The sequence below is a fragment of the Trichosurus vulpecula genome, chromosome 3, assembly GCF_011100635.1.
Source record: "Trichosurus vulpecula isolate mTriVul1 chromosome 3, mTriVul1.pri, whole genome shotgun sequence".
NCBI lineage: Eukaryota > Metazoa > Chordata > Mammalia > Diprotodontia > Phalangeridae > Trichosurus > Trichosurus vulpecula.
The window spans coordinates 304,622,330-304,646,241 of NC_050575.1; the positions used below are offsets into that span (position 1 = coordinate 304,622,330).

Here is a 23,912-nt window from a genome sequence, read left to right on the forward strand (position 1 = left end):
TTCATCCTCTTTAGAGGGAACCAGTAGAACAATTCTAATCCTTCTACATGACAACTCTTATAATATTCGAAAATTGCAGCCAGGTCCCCACATCTTTTTTTTAAGGCTAAAAAAAATGAGGCAGTATGATAGAGCAGAAAAAGCACTGGTCTTTAAGTTAGGGGGTCTGAGTTCAAATGCTCTAACTATTACTTCCTGTGTGACCTTAGGCAAAGTCCCAGCACTTTCTTCACTGGTAAAATGAGGAAATTAGACTACATGACCTCTAAGATCCCTTCTAGCTCTACGTCTGTGACCCTATATAAATTACCTTCCTGGGATTTTGTGATTTCATGAACAACTGTGAAACAGGTGATATAAATAGTCCCATATTATTACAAAGAAACTAAAGTTCAGAGGTTATGCAATTTGCTTATGAGGTCACATAGCTGGTAAATTGTAAAGTCAGGACTCAAACCCAGGTTTTATCTAACTTTAAAATTCTTAATATAGGGTCCAGTCCTGTTTCCAATAAACCATGAAATAACTGAGTGGGTAGGGGGGAATGATCCTAGTAGTAAAAACATGGAGTAAGTCAAGGAAATGGGACTTCCCTTCTGAGAATCCTACAATCCACAAAAAAAGAGAATATAGGATGGATAAATCTCTTGGAGATATACCAGGATCAAGTTTGGAAACCAACTGGTAGATCCTAGGGTTCAGAAATCTTGCCTAAGGGTTAATTTCTGCATAAATGTTATATTCCTATGTATATTTATAATCAGTAGAAACCAGCTATAAAATTGTTGCCTCCTAAGGGGCACATAAATATTATATTTTACAATTATGGTTATTACCCATAATATAGTTATAAATTCCTCAATTTGTGGAATACTAGGAAAAAGACTCACTCCTCCAGGCTACATGCAAAACATGTGAAACTTCTGGAATAGTGGGAAAGCAATCAAATAACTTCTAAGTAAAATAAACCCTTTCATAGTTGCTCTCTGACCCTTCTTTATTGTTTTAGTCAATCAATTGTGAATTCCAAACAAATTTCTGATGGACCCTTAAATAAGCTTGAATTCATATCTTAATTTCTATAGCCAGGTAATGATAAGAAATCTCCCTTAAACTTTAGAATTATAGAAATAAGGCAAAATGAAAAAAATGCTATCCTAAGTTTTCAAAATTTCATCTCTAGGAACAGATTAAATGAAACAAACTTTTAAAAAGAAACATGCTTTTGCAAAAATGGACCATTTAGGAGTTCAAGGCTAAATATGACACATGCTGATAATTGAGAAAATGTGTCATTTTCTTCAATGAGTTACTGAGAAAAAAGATCTAGCAAATTTATCCATTCTGTAATTCTGTGAATAATCTGAACAATCTGACCCTATAAATTTGAAACATAAGAAAACACTGCCACCATTTGTTATTTATAAGAATTTCAATTCTAACCTAGTAAAAACTCCTCCTTGAAGATGAGGTCTGAATCATACTTTATTTCTATCTTGTATTCTTTTCATGTTTACATGTCTAGCAGTCAGTAGATAATAAATATTAGTTGAATTAAAACTTGAAATAGGAGAGTTTTCATTATCAGATGCCTATTTTGTTTCCTAAAGAAGAAAAAAGATTTATTTCTTCTCTTGAAAGTGATATACATCACACCCCATGTTACATGCCAAAGTCTCTGCTATTAAACTATCCTTATGTTTGAAATTTAGGGTGTTGTCCCTAAAGCAAGTAATGTAATTTTGCATTTTTTGTAAAAACTGGTAGGATTCATTTTCTTGAAACTCAGATAATGTACCTATAGGTAATAAAGGAGTTTCCATAAATTCTCCCTTGTTTTGAATGTTCATTGTGCTCATTCATATTTTCTCTCCTATCTATTGTTCTATAAGGCCTAACAGGTACAGAGGTGCTAACAAAAGTAAAGAGGCAGAAGAAAGTCAAGTATACATGTGACTAAGTTATTAAATAATACTGACCATCTATAGAATCATACATTCCTCTGACAAGATTAATTTAGGGATAAGGAGCATCACTTAGAATTGAGCAAGCATATGAGAAGATCTTTTTTCAAAACGTCATCCATACATTCTACCAATTAGATTCATTTTAATTAATGTTTTATAATACAACTACTACTTGGGAAATTTAATTTCATTGGTAATTCATACCTTAGTGTCAGTTATTTTAAGCAATATATATAGTAGGGATCAGCTTAGCAAATGAATTTTGATTGGAAGCTGGGAAGAAAAGAATGAGAAAATAAGAGAAAATAAGCACTAGCATAGAGCTAGCAATGTTCTTCCTCTTGGCTCCTTACAGCTTTCCTGTCATCATCTCATTTATGGGTATGCCCAGATTTCTCTATGCTATAATGAATGCTGAGGCCCTTGGTAAAAGTGTTGTTTTTGGTTTTGTTCAAGACCTGTTATCTTATCCGTTTGGGGACCTGCCTCCACCAGTACAGAGTAGCAATTCATCTGTGATTTACATTCACAGGGCCCTGAGAACATGGGAGCATATAACAAAGTGGAAAGGACCTTAGAGGTCATCTAGCCCAGTGTTTTCAAATACTCAGCCTACAGTACTCTTCAGTCCAATTAAAGTAAAATAAAATACTATTGGGAAAATTTAACAGATAAAAATGCAATAGAACATAGGTAATATTAACACATGGTTTTATAAATCAATATGCAGCCTACAAGATTCCTCTTATATTGTTTAGTCTGTTTCTATTTGGTTTTGACATCACTAATACAGTCCAACCTCTTATTTAGAGGTCATCTAGTCTGATTTCCTCATATTACAGGAGAAGAAAACTGAACTAAGACCCAATGAGATAAAATGACTCACCCTTGATCACCTAGACAGTAATATCAAAGACTGGATGAAGCAAAGTTTTCCTGATTTCAAGTCTGGCCCTCTATTCAGTACATCACACTGCCTCTTCTTAGAAAAATACCCATGCTAAGTAATAAAATAAAAAGAAAGGAAAATCTCTAAGACATAAAACATGAATCTTACCATAGTACTTTTGGAACTAGAATACAAAGCACCTTCCCGACTGTACATATAGACAACAAAATCATCTGGTAAAAACAATCTGGATGTGAGGAAAACAAAAACAAGAGAATCTTGTAAAAGCTGCACTGTTCATTTTTTTATTATGTTAAGTTAGAAAAGAAGGTTTCTGCTATCTACACAAACCGCATTATCAAATAGCATTGCCCAAGACATTGGCACACATTCCTCTCTCCATTCAGGCTCTCCTAGACAGATTCCATGTTATCACTCTGGCCATCCCGAAGTCCCCCATCTCTTACTATTCCCAATTCACTATTTCATCCATGTTGCCCCTCCAATCCAGTTTCCCTTCTTATGAAGGAATACTTATCCCAAGTAATAGAATAAAATACTTGTCCTAAGTGGAGTTATGTTTGAATGCCTAGTCTCCACAATTAATTCAATTTTAATTTTAACTTCATTGATGAATACCTGAACCTGTTTATCTCTAGGATGCTTCTATCCAATATGATAAATAAATATTTATTAAACACCTACTATGTACCAGGCACTGTGCTAAGCACTGGAGATATAAATAAGAAAACCCCTACCCTCAAGGAGCTTATAATCTAATGGGAGAAGATAATACACAAAAGGAAGCTAAAAGGAGGGAGGAGGGAGGCTCACCAAGGGTACCTAGCCCAGAGGTAGAAGGATGGTGGAGTTGAAACCAAGCAGAATAGCTGTTGGCAAATGAAAAGATGGATGGGCTTTTAAACCCTCTATAACAGGAGGCTATGGGAAGAGTTTTTTGCTCTGCCCTCCAGCCCTCTAACCAGCGAAACAATTGAGGGTACTGATGAGATGTGAGTACCAAAACTGAAGCAAATTCCATACTTATGAGTTTTCTGGTGATGAGCTTATCCTAGAGGGAGGGGAGGAGGGGCAGGGGAAGAGTAGAACAAACCAAGGAGAGCAGCTGGTGGTAAAATACATCAATTAGGAATTGACTTATGCCTTAAGTCTCTATACATCACAAGCCACTAGATGTCCTTATTCCTCATTTCTGTAATTAATGAAAAAAGAATTGAGAATTCCATAGGTAAAAGGGCTGGCCTCAAAGGTAGGAGGATTTCTGGGTGTTCAAGTCCCAGTTATGTGATGCTGGGCAAGTGACTTAAATTTTCAGGGCCCCAGGGAACTCTCTAAGACTACCAATCATCACTGATAGGGGAAGTTCCAAACTAGGAGCTCCCTGTAGTTATGAAATAGGGCTGATTTTTTTTAAGTAAACTAATTCTTCTGGAAAAGATTAATACAAAGGGAATCCTAGGAAAATAGCAGGGTGAAATGATTCCTGGGAATAGTTTCTCACACTCCCCATATTCTGTGATATTTGGAGCTCCCAACTTAGAAAACTCATCAATGACAAGAAGAAAAACACCACGAAGAAATACAAACAATAACTGTAGGCCAATTTAATCAGCCCATCACTACTAAAATGATTTCAGGACCTCCAGCCTAGTTTACCCTGTTCCCACCATTAACATAATGCTCAAGTACTCCAATGAGTCCATGAAATCACTGATTTGGGAGTTCCTCCAAGGATGTAGTATGCAAATCATCCATGCCTCCCTAGCCTGCCTTTATCTGTATCCTCTCTAAAGTTCACCACTGAGGATCCACCCAAATTCCAGAGGACTAATTCAATTACTCTTAAAATCTCAAGGATACCTACCAATGAAGTGCTCTGACTGTCCACTCATCATCCCTCTCTGGCTATATGAACAGCCCATCTTCTTTTTCTGTCATAAATTCCTTTATATGTATGGATGGATGGGAGGTACCTTGTTGTAAAGGCACCGGCAAGGTGGCATTTTGTTCTACTGAATCAATTCTTTTTTTTTTGCATATGATCAACAAGCAAGAGGCACAGTGGGGTCTTATATTCAGTCAGCTAAATTTGATCCTGTTTCAGTCTTCAATTCAGTTAATTTTGAAATGCTCAATAGCCGGTCTGTTGTTGAAGACTTCTAGAAAGAGCTTTCTTGTTCTCTGTCAAAGCCCACCATGAATAAGACCCTTAATTCATATGTATAGAGGATTCTTTTTTATTAGTATTATTTTAGTATGCCATTTTTCCTCAATTGCGTGTAAAAACCATTTTTGACATTCATTTTTTTTTTAAATTTTGAGCTCCAAATTCTATCACTCCCTCACCTTTCCCCTCATTGAGAAGGGAAGTAATTTGATATAGGCTATACATGTGCAGTCATGCAAAACATATTTTGATATTCATCATTTTGTGAAAGAAAACACAGACCAAAAAAAAAAAACAACAAAAATAAAGTTTAAAAAAATTCAGACTCCATCAGTTCTTTCCTTGAGTACATATGGCATTTTTCATAAGTCCTTCAGAATTGTTTTGCATCATTGTATTGCTGAGAATAGTTAAGTCATTCACAGCTGATCATTATATAATATTGGGGTTACTGTATACAGTGTCCTCTTGGTTCTGCTCATTTCACTTTGCATCAGTTCATGTAAGTCTTTCTAGGTTTTTCTGAGAGAATCCTGCTCATCGTTTCTTATAGCACAATTGTATTCCATCACAATCATATACAACTTTTTCAAACACTCCCCAATTGATGGGCATCCCCTCAATTTCCAATTCTTTGCCACCACAAAAAGAGCTGCTTTAACTATTTTTTTACATATAGGTTCTTTTCTTTTTTGTTTTTTATCTCTCTGGGATACAGATCTAGTAGTGGTGTTACTGGGTCAGAGATATGCATGGTTTTATAGCCCTATAGGCATAGTTCCTAATTGCTTTATAGAATAGTTGGATCAATTCACAACTCCATCGACAATGCATTAGTGTCACAATTTTCCCGAATCCCCTCCAATATTTGTTACTTTCCTTTTCTATCATGTTAGCCAATCTGATAGGTGTGACAATACCTCAGAATCATTTTAATTTGCATTTCTCTAATCAATACTGATTTAGAGTATTTTTTCATATGGTTATAGTTAGTTTTGATTACTTCATTTGAATGCCTGTTCATATCCTTTGACCATTTATCAAGTGGGGAATGCCTCTTATTTTTATAAATTGGAATCAATTCTTTATATATCTGAGAAATACAGCCTTTATCAGAGAAACTTGCTGTAAAAATTTTTTCAGTTGATTGCTAACTAAAATTGCTATTTCCCTCCATCCTGTTTTCCCCTTTTATTCTACTCTGTCTCTCATTTCACCCTGTCCATCAAGTGTTTTGTTTCTGATTACCACCTCCCCCAATCTAGCAACACCCCCCCTTCTTTTATTCTCTTCCCCATCTACTTTCCTGTAAGGTAAGACAGATTTCTAAACACAACAAAGTGTGTATATTACTCCCTCTTTGAGTCAATTCTGATGAGAGTAAGATTCAAGCATTTCACACGCACACACACACACACACACACACACACACACACACACATACACACACACACCCCTCCTCCATCTTCCTCTCCATGGTAGAAGCCCTTTTTCACCTGTTATATGAGATAATTTATTCCATTCTACCTTTCTTCTTCCCCCACTGCATTCCTCTTTCTCATCCCTTGCTTTTATTTTTTTAATATTATCCCACCATATTCAACTACATCCATGCCCTCTATGTATATTCCTAACTGCCCTAATAATAAGAAAGTTCTTATGAGTTATAAGTATCATCTTCCCATGTAAGAATGTAAACAGTTTAACCTTATTGAGTCCCTTATGATTTCTCTTTCCTGTTTACCTTTTTATGCTTCTCTTGAGTCTTGTACTTGAAAGTCATATTTCCTACTCAGCTCTAATCTTTTCATCAACAATGCTTTTATGTCTTCTATTTCATTGAATGTTTATTTCTTCCTCTGAAGGATTATACTCAGTTTTGCTGGGTAGATGATTCTTGGTGTAATCCAAGCTCTTTTGCCCTCTGGAATAGCATATACCAAGCCCTTTGATCCTTTCATGTAGCAACTGCTAAATGTTGTGTTATCCTGACTATGGCTCCATGATATTTGAATTGTTTCTTTCTGGCTGCTTGAAATGTTTTCTCCTTGACCAGGGAGTTTTAGAATTTGGCTACAATATTACTGGGAGTTTTCATTTGGGGATCTCTTTCAAGAGGTGATTAGTGGATTATTTCTATTTCCATTTTACCCTCTGATTCTAGAATATCAGGACAGTTTTTCTTGATAATTTCGTGAAAGATGATGGCTAAGCTCTTTTTTTTGATCATCATTCTCAGGTAGTCCAATAACTCTTAAATTATCTCACCTCTACCTTCCAAGTCAGTATTTTTCCAATGAGATATTTCAAATTATTTTCTTCATTGAGATTTTGTACCTCCTTTTCCATCTGACCAATTCTACTTTTTAGAGTTCTTTTCTTCAGGGAATTTTTGTGCCTTTTTACATTTCGCCAATTCCGCTTTTCAAATTATTCTTCTTCTCATTGGTTTTTTTGTACCTCTTTTACCATTTGGCCTAGTCTCTTTTTAAAGGTGTTATTTTCCTCAGTATTTTTTGTGCCTCCTTTACCAAGCTGTTGACTCTTTTTTCATGATTTTCTTGCATCACCTTCATTTTTTCCCCAATTTTTCCTCTACCTCTCTTATTTAATTTTTAAAATGCTTTTTGAGCTCTTCCATGGCCTGAGACCAATTCACATTTTTTCCTTGAGTCTTTGGACATAGCAAATTTGACTTTATCTTCTTCTGCATTTGTGTTTTGATCTTCCCTGTCCCTGTAACTTTCTACAATTAGGATCTTTCTTGTCATTTGCTCATTTTTCCAGCCTACTTTTTACTTTTAACTTTATATTAAAGTTGGGCTTTAGTCCCAGAGTGGGGAAGGCACTGTTGTAAGCTTTAGGATTTTTGTGCAGCCATTTTCAGAGTTAGTTCTGAGGGTCTGTAAGCTTTCAGTTCTTCCAAGGTGGTATGAGCTAAGAGCGGTGTGTTTACGTGGTTTGTGCTTTGGTATGTGAGGGACGCAAGTACTCTTTTCTGCCCTAGAACTGTGACCAAGGTGTCCAGTCCCCTGATGCCTCAAGCTTGTGTGCTAGTGCAGCTTCTTATCCTATAACTACAACCTGGATCCAAGTGAGGGCAATGCAAGAGAGTCCTGTGCCCACTGCCAGCAAAGAGACCCCTATAATCACCTTTTTAACAGTTGCACAACTTCCTTGCTGCCTGTGGGCTGAGAGTTCCAGAAGCAGCCACTACCACTGCCACTGCTGATTCAGTTGCTCCCGGTGCCTGCTCCTGGTTTGCTTGGGCACCACCTGTGCTCTACTCTCACACCAATGTGATAGACCTTTCTGGCCAACCTTCTAAGCTGTCTTGGGTTAGAAAATTGTTTCACCCTGTCCTTTTGTGGGTTCTGCTACTCCAATATTTGTTTTGAGATGTTATTTAAAGTTGTTGGGTAAGAGATTTGGGTGAAGTAAGGCAAGTCCTTGACTTTCCTCTGCCATCTTGACTCTGCCCTGTATAAATGATTCTGATAAGGATTCTGTATAGATGGGGCACAAGGCGTACAGTTTAGTACTTCTTTTGGCTGCCTTTTTTGTATTACTAATATGATAGAAAATTTATTTGATATCTTTTAATATCGTCCCCTCTTTCGGATATTCGGTTTATTGATTCCTTAATGCCCTCACAACTGTATGGCCTTTAGCAGAGATCTCCTCTACATATACTTGGTCCAATCTGCCTGCTTTTCCTGTCTTTGGTCTCTTAAGTGTCATTTCTACCTCCTCTATAAATACATTTGGGACTGTAACATTAGGTTCCAAGTGTTATGGTTCACTGCCCTCCATTGAGAAAATGTCTATGAAGTCCTACACTAATGTCTTATTGTAGCATGGAGGTGACCCCCTGGCTTTTCTCTGTCTCTGTCTCTCTCTCTCTGTCTCTCTTTCTCTCTCTCTCTCTCTCTCTCTCTCTCTCTCTCACACACACACACACACACACACACACACACACCATCTGTTGTCCTCACTCCTATTTGTTGATGAATGGAGCTGGAGAAAATATGAAACTGTGATAACTGGGTCCACTTATAAATATGTTACATAATCTCAATTGGGCTCTCACTGCAGCAAAGCGATCCTTTTATACCTCTGTAATTCATCCACTATTCCACGCATTGTAGTGGCTATTCTAAACCTCTTCTTCCTTGTTTAGAATTCCCATGGTATCCCCTACTCCCATCTTCTTAGTTGAAGACCTTGCCTCATGCTTCACTGAGAAAATTGAGGCCATTTGCCCAGGTTTCCATCTTCTACCTCTTCCTCATCTCACATCCCTCAGATTCCTCCCTTCACTTGTCTCACACAAAGAAGCAGCCCTTCTTTCTTCCAAGGCAACCACCTCTACATGTATGTTTGATTCTATCCTTTCCTGTCTTTTCCAGAAGCTTACTCCAGCTATCATTCTCACTAAACTTCAATTTTTATTGGCTTCTTTCTTGCTGCCTACAAACACACTCACATCTCCCAAATCCTCAAGAAATCCTCATGTGATCCTACTATCCCCTCTAAATGTCATCTCTGGCTAAACTCCTTGGGAAAGCAGTGTAGAGTGAGTGTTTCTGCTTCTCCTTTCACCCTCTTCTAAATCTTTTGTAGTTTGAATTCCAACATCATCATTCAACTAAAACTGTTCTTCTCAAAGTTATCATTTTTTAATTGCCAGATGTAGAGGCCTTTTTTCAGTCCTACTCCTTTTTGACTTCTCTGAAGCCTTTGGTACTGTTGTTCACCTTCTATTTCTGGATGCTTTCTTCTCTCTAGGTTTTCATGACACTATCCTTTCCTGGTTTTCCTCCCACATCTTTGACCACCCTTTCTCAGTCTTCTTTACTGTATCTTCATCCATGCTTTCTAACTGTGGATGACTCCCAAGGGACTGTCCTGGGTTCTCTTCTCTTTTCTATCTCACTTGGTGATCTCATCTGCTTCCATGGGTTCAATTATCTTTGCAGATGATTCTCATATCTATTTATCCAGTTCTCACTTCAGTCCTGACTGCCAGTCAAATCAATAAGCATTTAATAAGCACTCATGGCATGCCAGGCTTACCTAACCAATTGCCCATTGGACATCTCAAACTGGATGCTTATAGACATCTCAAAGTTATCATGTCTAAAACTTAACTCATTATCTTCCTGCCCAAACCCTTCCTTCTCCCCAAATTCCCTATTACTGTTGAGAACACCACCATCCTTCTAGTTACCCAGGCTTGCAATCTAAGTGTCATCCTCAATTCTTCATTCACACTCATTTCACAGTTAATTAGGGTTGGCTTATTTGCAATTAAGATTAGTTAAAATCAATCCAAGGAAATAAATATTTACCTTTTTTTGAGGTGTAAAGTATACAGTCTCCCTTCTATTGATATACTATATGAAATCCCTTCCTAGAATATCCAGAACAAGAAGTCAGAATAGCAGTTTATAAAACAGTAATGTTTATATCTATTATTACTCAAGAGATATTTAAAATATCTGTTTTTATTAGCACAGTGCTTTGCATATAATATTTAATAAATACTTCTTCATTAATTCAAAATAATATTCATTTAATGTTTACATTTAGAATTTTCTAAAAATGGCATTAACCATAACTTTTAAATAGTATGTGCCAAGTTCATAAACACCATCATCAATAAGGAAATCTATAGGAGACACAGATAAAAGTAGGAGACCAAAGAGTGAAAAACAAAACAAAACAAAAAAAAACAGAAAACAATTACAACCAGAAAAACAACAGGAGCCAAAGAAATAGGATCATAAGAGAGCATCATTGAGGCAACTGGCACTATTCAACTACATTAAATCCTCTATGCTTTAGATCAGTGTGACTCTGTCTCTTTCAGACCAACTCACCAAGAGAGGAATATATTGGGAGAAGGGGAAAGGGAGAGACAAAATGGGGGTAAATTATCTCACATAAAAGTAGCAAGAAAAAGCTGTTATAATGGAAGAACAGAGGGGGTAGGTGAAAGGGAACGAGTGAACCTTCCTCTCATTGGATTTGGCTTAAGGAGGGAATAACATACACATTCAATTGGGTATTTTACCCTACAGGAAAGTAGGAGGGAAGAGTGGTGATAGAAGGGAGGGCAGATTGGGGGAGGAGGTAGTCAAAAGTAAACACTTTTGAAAAGGGACAGGGTCAAAGGAGAAAACTGAATAAAGGAGGACAGGATGAGATGGAGGGAAATATAGTTAGTCTCACAACATGACTATTATGGAAGTGTTTTGCATAACGATACATGTATAACCTATATTGAATTGCTTGCCTTCTCAAGGACAGTGGGTGGGGATGGAAGAAGGGAGAGAATTTGGAACTCAAAGTTCTAAAAACAAATGTTAAAAAAATTTGGTTTTACATGCAACTGGGAAATAAGATATACAGGCAATGGGATATAGAAATCTATCTTGCGCTACAAGAAAGTAAGGGGAAAGGGGATAAGGTAGGGGGAGAAGTGGGGTGATAGAAAGGGGGGAAGACTGGGCAAAGGGGCAATCAGAATACATACCATCTTGGGGTGGGGAGTGGGTAGAGATAGGGAGAAAATTTGTAACTCAAAATCTTGTGGAAATGAATGTTGAAAACTAAAATAAATTAAAAATCAGACTTACCAAACTCATAGGATTTCCCATATCCTAGCTTATAGTTTATATATATTATAGTTTATAAATGTATTCCCAGATCAAAACATTCCCCACCCCCAGTGGTAGGTTGTTGTGTTTGTCTTTCATTTTCAAAGAAGACCAAGACATCAGGAAAATGATGACTTGACTTGCAGTTGACTTTGATTTGAGTGAGGGAGGGCTGTACAAGGTCACCAGCCTCTCTTTCCCTTCCAGAGCCATCCGGGTCCAGTGGCCTGATATTCATCAGGACAACTGGAGATGGCCCAGGATGCAATGAGAGACCCTGGCCCTTTCAGGCTAAGGCCTTTTCAGGTTCTCGCTTTGAGTGAGGTAAGCCCATTCAGTGAACAGGCCTCTTTAAGAAGTGAGGTAAGGGGTGGCTCCTTTAGTTAGAAAAAAGAGGGGAAAAAGTCAGACTGGGAGGGGAAGACTCTCAGGGTTGCTAGTCAAAAAAGAAACAGTCACCATTGACATTCACTCTGAGCCAGGAGGGCCCAAAATATATCCATTAAGCAGAGCTTGGGCAGAGACCTATTGTGGTCCAATCTATGAGCTTCAGAGTGAAATGGGAAAGAAAGAAAGGAGAGACAGAGACAGAGACAGAGAAAGAGAGAGAGAGAGAGAGAGAGAGAGACAGAGACAGAGACAGAGAGAAAGAGAGAGAGGTGTTCTGAGCTAAGACTGATTCAGGCCAGTTTCCTATAGGTTTAATAAAGGAAGAACATGAAACACTCATAAATCACTCAGCAGTTTACAAAAGGAGATTTACTTAGCCATAGCAAGAATATACTAAACAGGTTATGCACTGAGTACAGCCCATGCCGATTGAGCTGACTGAAGATCCCTTGCTTGAGTTGCCCATTGAGGTTGGTCAAGCATCACAGTGCCTGCAGTTCCTCATGGCTGTTTTGTACTTAGGTAACTAGGAAGTGATGTCAACAGCTTGAACCTTAAGTCCCCTGAGCCAATAAAGTCTCATGAATAGTTTGAATGTTTTAAGGAAATATTAGTATAACTTGAATGAGGGCAGGGGTTAGGTTGTTAACCTCAGGAAGAATATAGATTTGAGGACTTCTCTCAGGAACTATCCCATAACATCCAGACTCCAAGAAAATCGATACCCATTATCACCGGGTTTGGAATCAGAAGATCTAAGTTGGAATGCCAGCTCTTCTTAATCTTTTCATGCCTTAGTGATCTCATCCACAAAATGGAAGCAATGATACTTATTCTGTCTACCTCATAAAGTTGGTGTGAAAATGAAATGAGCTAATTTTTGCTACCAAAAATACCTAGATAAACCTGGACTCAGAAAAGGGATGACAACCCACCTGATAAGGGAGGGAACAAAGACTAAGATCAAATTTATCTTTTCCCTATTTAATCAAGTGTCTCAGTCATCAGCTGTAGGTTTTCTCTAATATGAAAAAAAATTATAGTGTCTCTGCTCTCTTGTCTGTCTTGTTCCTGTTACTATAATGTTCCTATAGGGGCCAGTTTTGTATATAAACTGGAAGTGGAAGGTATGAAATAGTTCTAGGGTATGGAGGGGACACTTGAGTTCCCATGTGGTTGTCAGGCCCATAGCCTTTCTAGTCTACTAAATGTTACAGCTCTCCACACCACCAGCAACATAATTAAATCCCTTCCAGACCACAAAATTCTTCCTGGCAATCTATAAATACTGGAGATGGTGAATAAATGGATGCATATGGATCAGGGTCCTTATGTGACAACTATACCAAGACCTCATAGCAGCACCTCCAAGTCTTATTTTGTTTAGCCCCTATCAACATTCCATAGGCACTGGGAAGATTATGCCCCTCAATTTTTATTGAAGAATTCCAATCATTTCATAGGCACATGACTATAGTAGTGACAACAGAATAGCTACTCAAAATAGCAAATTTTATTCCCTTATTAGTTTGGTCTCAAATGTGATTTTTATCACAAGTGAAAAAAGAGAAAAGAAAGGAGAATATTGGAAGGATGTGACATTAGTGGCAGTTATTATCTAGGACCTCAGAGCTTAAGAGGACTTTAAGGTTTCTAGTAGTCTCTGGCCCTAAGGAATCTAAAATTGAGACAGCATGAAGTAGTAGATAAAGTAATAGACTTTGATTCTGGAGTTCAAATTCTACCTCAAGACAGTAGCTATGTGTAAGGGCAAACAAAGTGGGACTTTCTGCTGCTTTTTCTTTTGGAGTGCTTCTCAGCACTAAGGCAATCAAGTGCCTTTGATTGAGTCTTGCCTTTGTTTGGAGGAAGGCCCACACCCTTTTGCTAATTAGGTCATGAGAGGTGTGAAGCCCTTGAGAGGTATGAAGCCCTAGGGCCCTGAAAAAGGGTATATATACTCTGAGGGTAGCCATTAAGCTAGATGTCTCAGAACTGTGGGCAGAGAGGTTTTGCTTTGGGGGCTCCCTTATTAGAAGAGTGTTGGTGTGAAGACTCTAGGTAGCCATTAAGGAGCCCCCCACAGCTTTGAAAATCTGGATATTGGTGCTTCTCTCTTTGGTAACTGCATGTATTGCTATGGTCAGATGGCTAGAAGCCTGTCTGTTGATTTGTGTTATTTTTCTCTGCTTGTAATTTCTGTTTGTATTTTCTCTGAAGTGCAGAGTGCTGACTTTTTTCCCCTGAACTAGGTGAATGATATATGTATATTTAATTACAGTAAGATTGTAAACCCCTTAAAGCTGCTTTCCTTAGAAAAGCAGATCAAAGAACCTGTGCTAGCAGCCCTCCTGTGTGTTGGTGCTACTGGCCTTACACAGCCACGGTAGCAGCAAGCAGCATTGTTGTTATACTATGTGACTCTGGTCAGGCTATTTAACCTTTCTTGGCCTCAGTTTCCTCAAATGTAAAATAAGAGGTTGGACTTGATTTCTGAGGTCCTGTCCAGGTCTAAATCCATGATTGTAATAGAAGAGACTTTTAAATAAATAACCATAATACAATAACTATAAAGAATAGGTTTGTATAAAATGTTCTGAAAAAATTGATGACAGATTCCTCCAAGCTGAGATCTTGGAAGGCTTTATAAAGTTGGACCTTAAAGAAATGTTATTACTTCCACGTAGGTAAACAAGTTGTTTCTTGTCTCTTAAGGCAGTTATTTCTATTTTTTTCATGACATTACTCAGTGTTGACCTGCATTTAGTGGAGCAGGCTTCCTCATTTGGGAGTTCTATATATCAGTGAAATCATAGGTCCAGTCCCTATACCTATTTAATGCTTGCCACAACCAAAATCTTCCTATTTTCTTCTTTAAAAAAGTTTTAATGACATACTGATGAATCATTACAATGACCTCTTGTTACGCCCTACCCCCCCTTTCAGTTTCTCCATCTTGCCCCAGCTCACTCTACGGCTTGTACTCCCATCTCCATGGACCCCACTGTTTGTGTCCCCATCTCCACAGAAATGATCCTGCCTCAGCTTGTCCCACTGTTTGTGTCCCCATCTCCACGGAAATGATCCTGCCTCAGCTTGTTCCCGTTTGTGTCCCCATCTCCGCGGAAATCTAATTGTGTTCTTTCCCTTTAAATACTTTTTCTCTTCCTTTGCTCAGGGCTGTTCGAGTTGAGTAATTACTCCGAACAGTCACGTGCTTCAATAAATCCACATCTAAATTTATATCCGGGTCTCGCTCGCTTTTTTTCGGCACAACACTCTTTCATTTCATTCCTTAATCCTAAACTCTATTTCCCAACTTTCTTTGAAATTGCTAAATATTAAGGTATATATTTACTTTGGAAAATCTTTTCAGGTTCTTTAGGTAATTTTTCTACTTGTTAACCAAGCAGGTATCACAAGTCCATGATACAATGTGTTGCAACCAGGCTTATTACAAGAGAAATGAACAAGAGTTGGCGCCCAAAGCCAGAGCAAAGAGTTCACAATTGATACAGAAGTTTCTATATTTATGACAATACAACAAAGCAAGGAGGGGAAATAGAAATTTCCTCCTAAAGGGGAGTGGCATGGTAAGGGAAAAGGTGCAATAAAGATGGGAAAAGGACAAAACCCCTCCCAAAGGGGAGGAACAAAGCAATAGCAAAAGCAGCATTCTTTTCCCCGCTAGACCATGAAGACAGTCAGCTTAGTGCAGACTGACTGGCACCTATCTTGACTCTAAAGGACACATGGAAGTCCAGCTTGGGGTGCAAACAAGAAATTATACCAGCTGGGCATAGGGGAGATATTTTGTCTTTAACACATCCAGGGACTTCTGCATACTCTAGGTCAAGTGTTTCTGGAAAATATGGAAACTCAAAAAGATAAGTTCAGGGGACCCCTTAACACACTTCTCCATCCTCTGTGATAGATGATGTCCTATAAGCAGCAATTATCTTCATGGTATTCTGTTTTTTATGGTTATCATGATCACTACAAGGGGAGATAAACTGTCTCATTAAATGATAGTTCTTAATACCTTTGGGTGCATGACCAATTCTGCCAAATCATTTCTCTAAGGAGAATCTGCGAGCTTTCCTTTCATTTAACAGCAAATTTATGCCTTCTCATTTCATTTATAGCATAAGTACCAATATTAATATGCTTATATTTATATTAATTTGTTGTCATTTCACAAAGACTTCACATTAAGAGCACTAAAAGTCAATGTCGGGGCAACTATGTGGCACAGTGGATAGAGCACCAGCCCTGGAGTCAGGAGGACCTGAATTCAAATGTGGCATCAGACACTGGACTCTCACTATCTGTGTGACCCAGGGGCAAGTCACTTAACCCCCATTGCCCTACAAAAAAAAAAAGTTAATGTCCATGGATAATCTATAAAACTCTGAGATTCTTATCACCCTCTACCTTTCTTCTGCCACCATCACGGCACGTACAAAAGGAGAACATTTTCTATTTTTATGGAAGTGGAAGGAAGCCAGATGTATTTTTATGGCACAGGTTTTGAGAGCCATTATATATTTTTATTTATTGCATAGGTCACAACAGTCAAATAAATTATCACCTAGTGGCCAACTAAGTAAGAATAAGCCACTCCATAATTAGCTAGTCCATGGAGAGCAGTTGAGTCAAGTTAGCAAACATTTATCAAGCACCTATTATGTGCCAAGCACTGTGCTGTGCTGGAGATACAAAGAAAGGCAAAAATAATTTTAAAAATAATCTAATTTTTTAAATACTCCTTTCTCCTCAAGCAGTTCACAGTCTAATGGAGGAGACAATATGCAAACAGCTATCTACAAAGAGGCCAGAGACAGGATAAGTTGGAGATAATTAACCCTAGAGAAGGCACTAAAATTAGTGAGGACTAAGGCTTCTTGTAGAAAGAGGGACTGTAACTAAGACTAGAAGGAAATCAAAGAAGCTGGGGGCAGAGATGAGGAGAGAGTATGCAGCATGGGGTGATGGGGAGGGGCCCAAAGGAAGAATGCCTGAAGTCAAGAGATGGGAGTATTGGGTTAGAGGAATGGCAAGAAAGCCAATGTCTGCCATATGGACCAGACTCAGACCTACAATTGGGCACCAGAGTATTTTTAGTATAAAAGAGTATAATTGCCATACAGTTATTTTTCTACATCTTTCCCAGGAAATACATTACATGATAAAAACCATGCCACAGTAGTAAGGAATTTATGAAGATAAATTAACTGTTTCAGAACACTATTTTAGCATATTATTACTATAATACTTTTAAAGTCATATAAAAAAGTAACATATAGAGTTAAGATAATTTTATGTATAGAATCAAGCTAAAACGTTTTCCCCCTCAACTGTATTTTCTAGTGAAAAGTTTTAGTCTTTTTTGGGGAGAAAGTAAGATATACAATATGTGGGGCAACTAGGTGGCATAGTGAGTAGAGCACCGGCCCTGGAGTCAGGAAGACCTGAGTTCAAATCCAGCCTCAGACATTTGACACATGTACTAGCTGTGTGACCTTGGGCAAGTTACTTAACCCCAAGTGCCCTGCCCAAAAAAAAACCAAAGATATGTAATATGTAATAACTCAGTTCTCCCTTCACTTGCAATAAAGAAACCTTATCTAAATGACTTTAAAACCCACAATTTACTTACTCTCATCATCCCACAATGAAGCTAATAGCTAAATTTATGTTCCTTTTAGGTAGTCATATATGTTGATAGCCTTACTTATTGGAGTGTTGCTAGGTTTCTTGGTGCAATTAAAAAGATAAGAATTAATATCATACTTAGAATTCTAAGTAATTCTGCTCCTTACATATTCTGAGTCTGAATCACTTGAATTTGATAGGATCTCCTCTGGAACTGTGATCTCTACGAAAGACTGTTGAAAATCTGGAGAAAGCAAAAAAGTTTTCTATTACCTTCTAAAATAATCTCCGTTCAGGACCTACCAGTTCTCTGGCTCCCCTCTATAAAGTTCCAAAGTATTTTTCATTTCTAAGTTTCCTTAGTAGTACGACCAATTTATCCTTTTCTATATATCACTCCCATTTATCTCTGAAATTAGACCTTTTATGACCAAAATTTGTGCCAGCAAGATTCTCATAATTCTTAAAATTTTCCTTTATTTGACTCATTACTTCCCACTACTCTCTCCAGGTCTGTAATCTTCCACTTCTTTACAACTGTCTGAAAATGTTTTTCACCCAGGATACAAGCAGGGGTCCTTTTTCTACCTTCATTCCCACTTACCACTAATTTTTTCTTGCATCTTTCTTATACCTATGCATCTTCACCACCTGCTACTATACAGATATTGGAGCTACATACAAATTAAAAAGTAGAGTTGAAAAAGTCTCCTTTCTATTTTCCACTTCCATGGCTACAGCAGTGAGATAGCAGACACTGCCTTATGACTCCATCAATGGTGAATGTCATTTCCCATTTGTCTGATATTTCCCTCAGTTTCCCCTTATTTTACCCAACTCTGCCCTCCTCTCCAGCTTCTTTTTCCTTAACCTCACAACTTTGTGTGCCCTAACTAAAATTAAACAAGAAGCACCTAATATATACAAAGCATTGTACCAGGCACCTGTATAATGGGTATACAACTAAAATAAAACATTCCCTACCTTCAAGGAGTTTATATTCGAATGGTAGGATACAGCATGTACACAGATTAGAATACAAGGTAACCGGAGAAGATAGGAAGCACTAATGGTTAGGAGAACGATAAGGAAAAGACAGAGATGAGGGAGAAGTACATTCTAGGTGTGAGAAATAGGTTGAACAAATCGTCTGAGGCTGGAGATGGGATATTACAATAATCCTAGCAACAAATGATGAGTTATCAAACTAGGGTAATGATTAGTTGATTAGAGAAAAGGTGACCGATTCAAGAGATTTTGTAGTGGTTGAGTTGATAGAAATTGGTAATGGATTAGATGTGGAATGATGAGGGAAAAGTCAAGAATGACCCTAATAAAGCTGCCCATAACCCCAATATTCTAACTTCTTTATAGGCCTCATTGAGCATTTCCTGATTTGACCATACAATCTGACTTTAACCACATCATAAGTTCCCAAACTCAATATAGTCACTGCCCCTAGCTAGCCACTGACCCAGATCCAATTCACATATTTGAACAGGCGTGTCCCTGTATTCAACCATAATCACCTCATCCATTTAGCCCAAGACAGGACCACAATACCTAATCATCCATCTTGTCCAGACAGGACCATAATAGACAGCCAGTCAGAAAGCAACATGACCAAGATGTTTGACCACCAAACCACAGAAGGGATCCCTCCCCATTAGATAATCCCTTAACAACCCCCCCACCTTTTTAATATTCATAATTTCTATTATATAATCAACATCATTACACTATAAATTTGCCTGTGTTATCTTACTAAGCTGCTGGTTCCTCTTGGAACCTAGGCCACTTCTGAGGGGCATCAATCCTCAATAAATGCCCATACTTGGATTAGAGGTGGTATGACTCTGAATTGAGACGACCTCACAACACACCATGAAGCTGCAACAATTTTTGGCATCCCTGGGTGGGCAGACTATCTGACTCTGACTTCCCCACCATTCCACATGGAGCAGAGTCTTTGATTTGGACCCCCTCTAAATCCAAATCTAAACCTATCTTTTTCCCTTCTCTTAGCTGGGAGGTCTTTCAAGCACTAAGGAAGTGGATCTTTGGGCTCTACCACCCAGGGCTCTCGAAGCCCGGCAAATTCCCTCTAGACAGAGGATTCTCTGTTTAGGAATTTCTCAGGGAGTTCTTCATGAACATTATCTGATGGGATGCCACTGAAGAGATGAACATGGCTGTAGAGGGGGTTTCCTTAGGCTTACTGGCATTCAGTCTCAGTTCCATCTCACAGGACTACTAAACTATAGTAGAGCCTGATCTCAATATAATCTAGAAGACCAAGAAAAGTTATCACTGTGCTTTCTGTTTGTATTTATCTGCTCTGTGTTTGTGTGAAAATCTATGAATCTGCCACTTTGTAAGGTTTAAAATGCAGCCAGCCAGAACAGAAAAAACTGTACCTCGTCTGGAAAGACTGATGAGCATCTCTTAAAGAAAAGTTGTTAGGAAAAACTTTCTTTCTCTTTCAATCTTTCTCTCTACATTCTTGGCCTCTGGCCAAGTTCTGGATGTGGAAAGACAGATGAAAAAAAAAAGAGCAAAGAGAGGCAGGTTTTGTCAAAGCTGCACTCTGGAATAGGACTAGCATTTAACCGTTTCCTGGGTCATCGAAAAAAGAGAAAAGTGTTGTGTGAATCAGGACAGAACCAAAGGTAACTGAGTTTGATTGGAATATCTCACTAGTATTTAGGGAGTCTTACAGACTAAAATTAAGTTTTGGTTAAATTTTAAATAACTTTTAAATTGGTCTGTGTGTTAAAATTGGAAACTTGACTAAATTATATGACTCCTCTTCATTTTAAGAAATCATAGAGAGCTATGGGTTTCTTCCAAGATTGTAGGACCCAGATCTGAACTAAATTAAACATGCTCTTAAGTGTGATAATTGGGGTACATTTGTGTAAAATATAATACTACGGTCGGTATTAAAATCCTAACCCCAGATTCTATGTAATACCATTTGGAACATAGATCCAGGTAATTGAATTCATTCTGGTTACATTTTAAGTGAAATGTTTTCTCTCTTAATTTGATTTTTAAGGTAAGTCAGAATTTATTATACTATTTGGCACCAAGATAAATTGGGAAAATACATAGATTTGATGAAGAGATGCCTCAGAAATGAAGTTTTGAACTCTCTAGTATGAAGAACAGGGGACTAGGTACCACTGGATCTTTTCCAGAGTCCCATTCACCTTGACTGGCAAGTTCAAAGCTCCCCACTCTCGAAGAAGTTTTTAAGTGTGGACACAAAAGTGAAGTTTATTTGAGTAAAAGTTCAAAAGTTCTTAAGATTCTTCTTCTCCCCGTCGTCCTGGCTCTGGCTAGGCTAAGGCTACAGTGAAAAGCGAGAACAGCTAAAAAACATCTTGGCAGATTTTGTCAATCCTTTTCATCCCAGATGAGATTAAGAAAGGGCTGGAGAACAGTAGGGAATTTGAGTCACCCTCCCCCATCTGGCAAAAGGAAGGAGGGGGGTGGCACAGCAGCTACCCACTGGCAACAGAGGCACCCTGAAGCCCACCTTTCTAGGCAAGCAGCCTCAGCCACAGCAGTGTCTGCAACTGTGGGGAAGAGCAGAAAGGAGATGCATCAGGGCAGTATGAAGTAAGAAACCAGCCTCTGTACTTGGTAAGCCCAACCTTCTATCAATAATTTTTGTGTGATCATTTGGAAATGCAATTAATGTCATCTCAAGTTTACTGTTTGTGTTATGATGGTTTTTCTAAATTGTATTGTAAAATTATCTCACATCGTAAAATTTGAGTGACTGTTGTGAGCCAGAAATGGTGTTAGACAAAGCAATTTTTAATCTGAATTTTGTTGAACCTAAAAGACAGTGGAAAAAAAAATTGTTTAAAACCAGTTATTTTATTAAGCCCTGCTAAGCCTGTCTTGTTTTGTAATTGCCATTTAGGAAACTGCATTTCCACCTTTGCCTATAGTTAAGAGGAAGCTACAGCTAACACAATTTGGCTCTCACTTATGAAAAATCTAAGATTGTTAATTAAGTTATTTGTGGTTATAATATTAAAACCTAAAATTGGTCCCACAGCAGCTCTCAGGGCAGATGGGGCAGATATTTCCTATTCTCCCACACCCTTAGGAAGACAGCCAAGGTCACCTCCAATGTAGGGCTATGAGAGATAACCAGAGACCACATATGCCAGCTACCATATACTGGGGCCCTCAAAACAAAATATGGGAACCCCAAATGATATCCTGGCAAGGAAAAAAATGAGTCAGAGTAAAACAAATTAAGATTGAAAATGGGGGACTTGGCATGCATAAAGTATGCGGCTCTCATCAGTCCAGAGTAAGAATATCAAGGGTAGGACAGGGGGATATTTTGTAAACTTGCCAGATCCCGAGAAACCATCTCTCCAGCTCGTCCACGAGGACAGCATGAAAGGCCTTGTCGAATACTTCCCCTAATCCACTGACCTAGTAACCCTGCCCCAAAAAGTGAACGTGCTGTAACAAGAATGTCTCTCCCATAACGCAGGGGTGACAAGGGTGCTTGGGGCCCTTTATTTAATAATGATTTACACATTCTTTGGGCACTTTAAGGTTCCCTAGTGTTTTCTACAAGGGCCCTATGAGATCATATATTTTACGTGGGAGAAACCTGAGGCTGGGAGGGATGCCGGCGGTCTGGGCGGAAGCACAGGGGGTTCAGGGCTCCTGTACAGACGACGCCCTAACGTTTCCAGAGATACTCTGAAGATTACGGGCTGGGGACTTTAGGGCGTCATCTAGTCCTGACAATTACCCCTCCCTCACTGCCCCCATTTGAAAGGTCACTGGGCTGCCAAAGTCACAGCTCCAGGACTTGAACCCAGGGGTAAAGACTCTAAATCGGGAGGCGGCGGGGGGGGGGGGGGGGGGGGGGGGGGGGGGGGCCAGGGGGGGGGGCGGTGCTCTTTTACAAATGCGCTTTCTTCATAAGACGTCCTGTTTGGTCAAAGTCCCTGGCTCCTCCCAAACTCACCGAGCCCCAATGTGAGCAGCCTACTGAGCCCCGCAAGCAGGACCAGGAGGTAAAGCATGGCGAGGGCGCCTAGTCCCACTCGCTGTCTCGGCGGCAGCCAACCGCCCAGCCAATCAACCGTTCCAAAGCTAAAGCTGGCAGGCCGGGCCTGCCTGTCCAGAAGTGCGAGGGGGCGGGGCCGGAAGGTAGGACCTTGGGAGCCGAGCCGGAAGTGGGAAGGAGCAGGGCCAGGCCGGAAGGTGGCGTCAGTGTACGTGAGAGAAAGGCTGAGAGGCCGCCGGAAGCGGGCTGCAGGAGAAAGGTGGGTGGCTGAAGCCCAGTGAGCCGCCTAGCTTTAATGGCAGTTGGCCTTTGCCTTAATTTTTCGCAGTGGGGAGCTTGGTGGGTGGTTGGACCCTCGCCTCTCCCCATCCTCCTTTGGCATGTCTGATTCTCATGCATCTGTGTCCATGGGCCCCGGGGGCAAGGTGAGGTGCAGGCCCGAGAGCAGCTCTAGGGACCCGGCTCAGCCCCAAGGGATGATGCTGGCGTTGTTCCCCCCGTGGACACTCCACTGTGGTGGATTTAGGGAGGTTTCAGATTTGAGCACACACTGTGTGTCAAATGCTATGCTGGCTGCTGAGATTACAAAGCCCAAAATGTAAGAACTTCTACCTTCAAAGAGATTACATTCCATTAGGGGAGAAAACATGTAAGCATCAATGATGGGGTGCTCAGAATGAGACCTGCGTGAATATTTCTCAGATCTTGATCGAGGGCTTTTCGGCTTCTTTCTCTGCTAACCCCCATACTTATTCTGTTCTTCGTCATGTTCCTTTTACTCGTGTTCAGCCCTGGTTTGCTTAACCTCCTTGCCAGATTTGTCTCCTCCAGTCTCCGGGCCATCAACTTGTAGGTGACAGCCCAGGCGGTATGCCAACGTTTGCTGGAGTTGAAGCCCACCCCCAACCTGCTGTACCTGATGGCCACACTCCAAAGTCTGGCCCCTTGGACATGTGGACCTGGAAGTTTGGCTAAAAGAGGCAAACAGGCTAGTGCGATATAAATTCATATCATTTATTGCGTTAAGCTACTGAACACGCGCACAAGGAGTCTGTGAAGCCAACCAGTAAGTGAAAGCTTTCCCTCCCATTCAGTGGGCCTCAGGTAGGGC

At 39.4% G+C, this 23,912-nt stretch overlaps 1 protein-coding gene across 1 annotated transcript in view; it reads right to left on the reverse strand.

Moving 5' to 3' along the window:
• Positions 1-22,817, reverse strand: part of LOC118842519 (disintegrin and metalloproteinase domain-containing protein 32-like) — a 132,867-nt gene extending 110,050 nt beyond the window's left edge. The window contains exons 1-4 of the mRNA XM_036749997.1: positions 22,760-22,817; positions 17,919-17,995; positions 10,396-10,457; positions 3,025-3,103 (exon numbers count right to left, since the gene is read on the reverse strand). Of these exons, the coding sequence (XP_036605892.1) occupies positions 3,025-3,103; positions 10,396-10,457; positions 17,919-17,995; positions 22,760-22,817 (276 nt within the window). The remainder of the gene's footprint in view (positions 1-3,024; positions 3,104-10,395; positions 10,458-17,918; positions 17,996-22,759) is intronic.
• Positions 22,818-23,912: the final 1,095 nt, after the last annotated feature.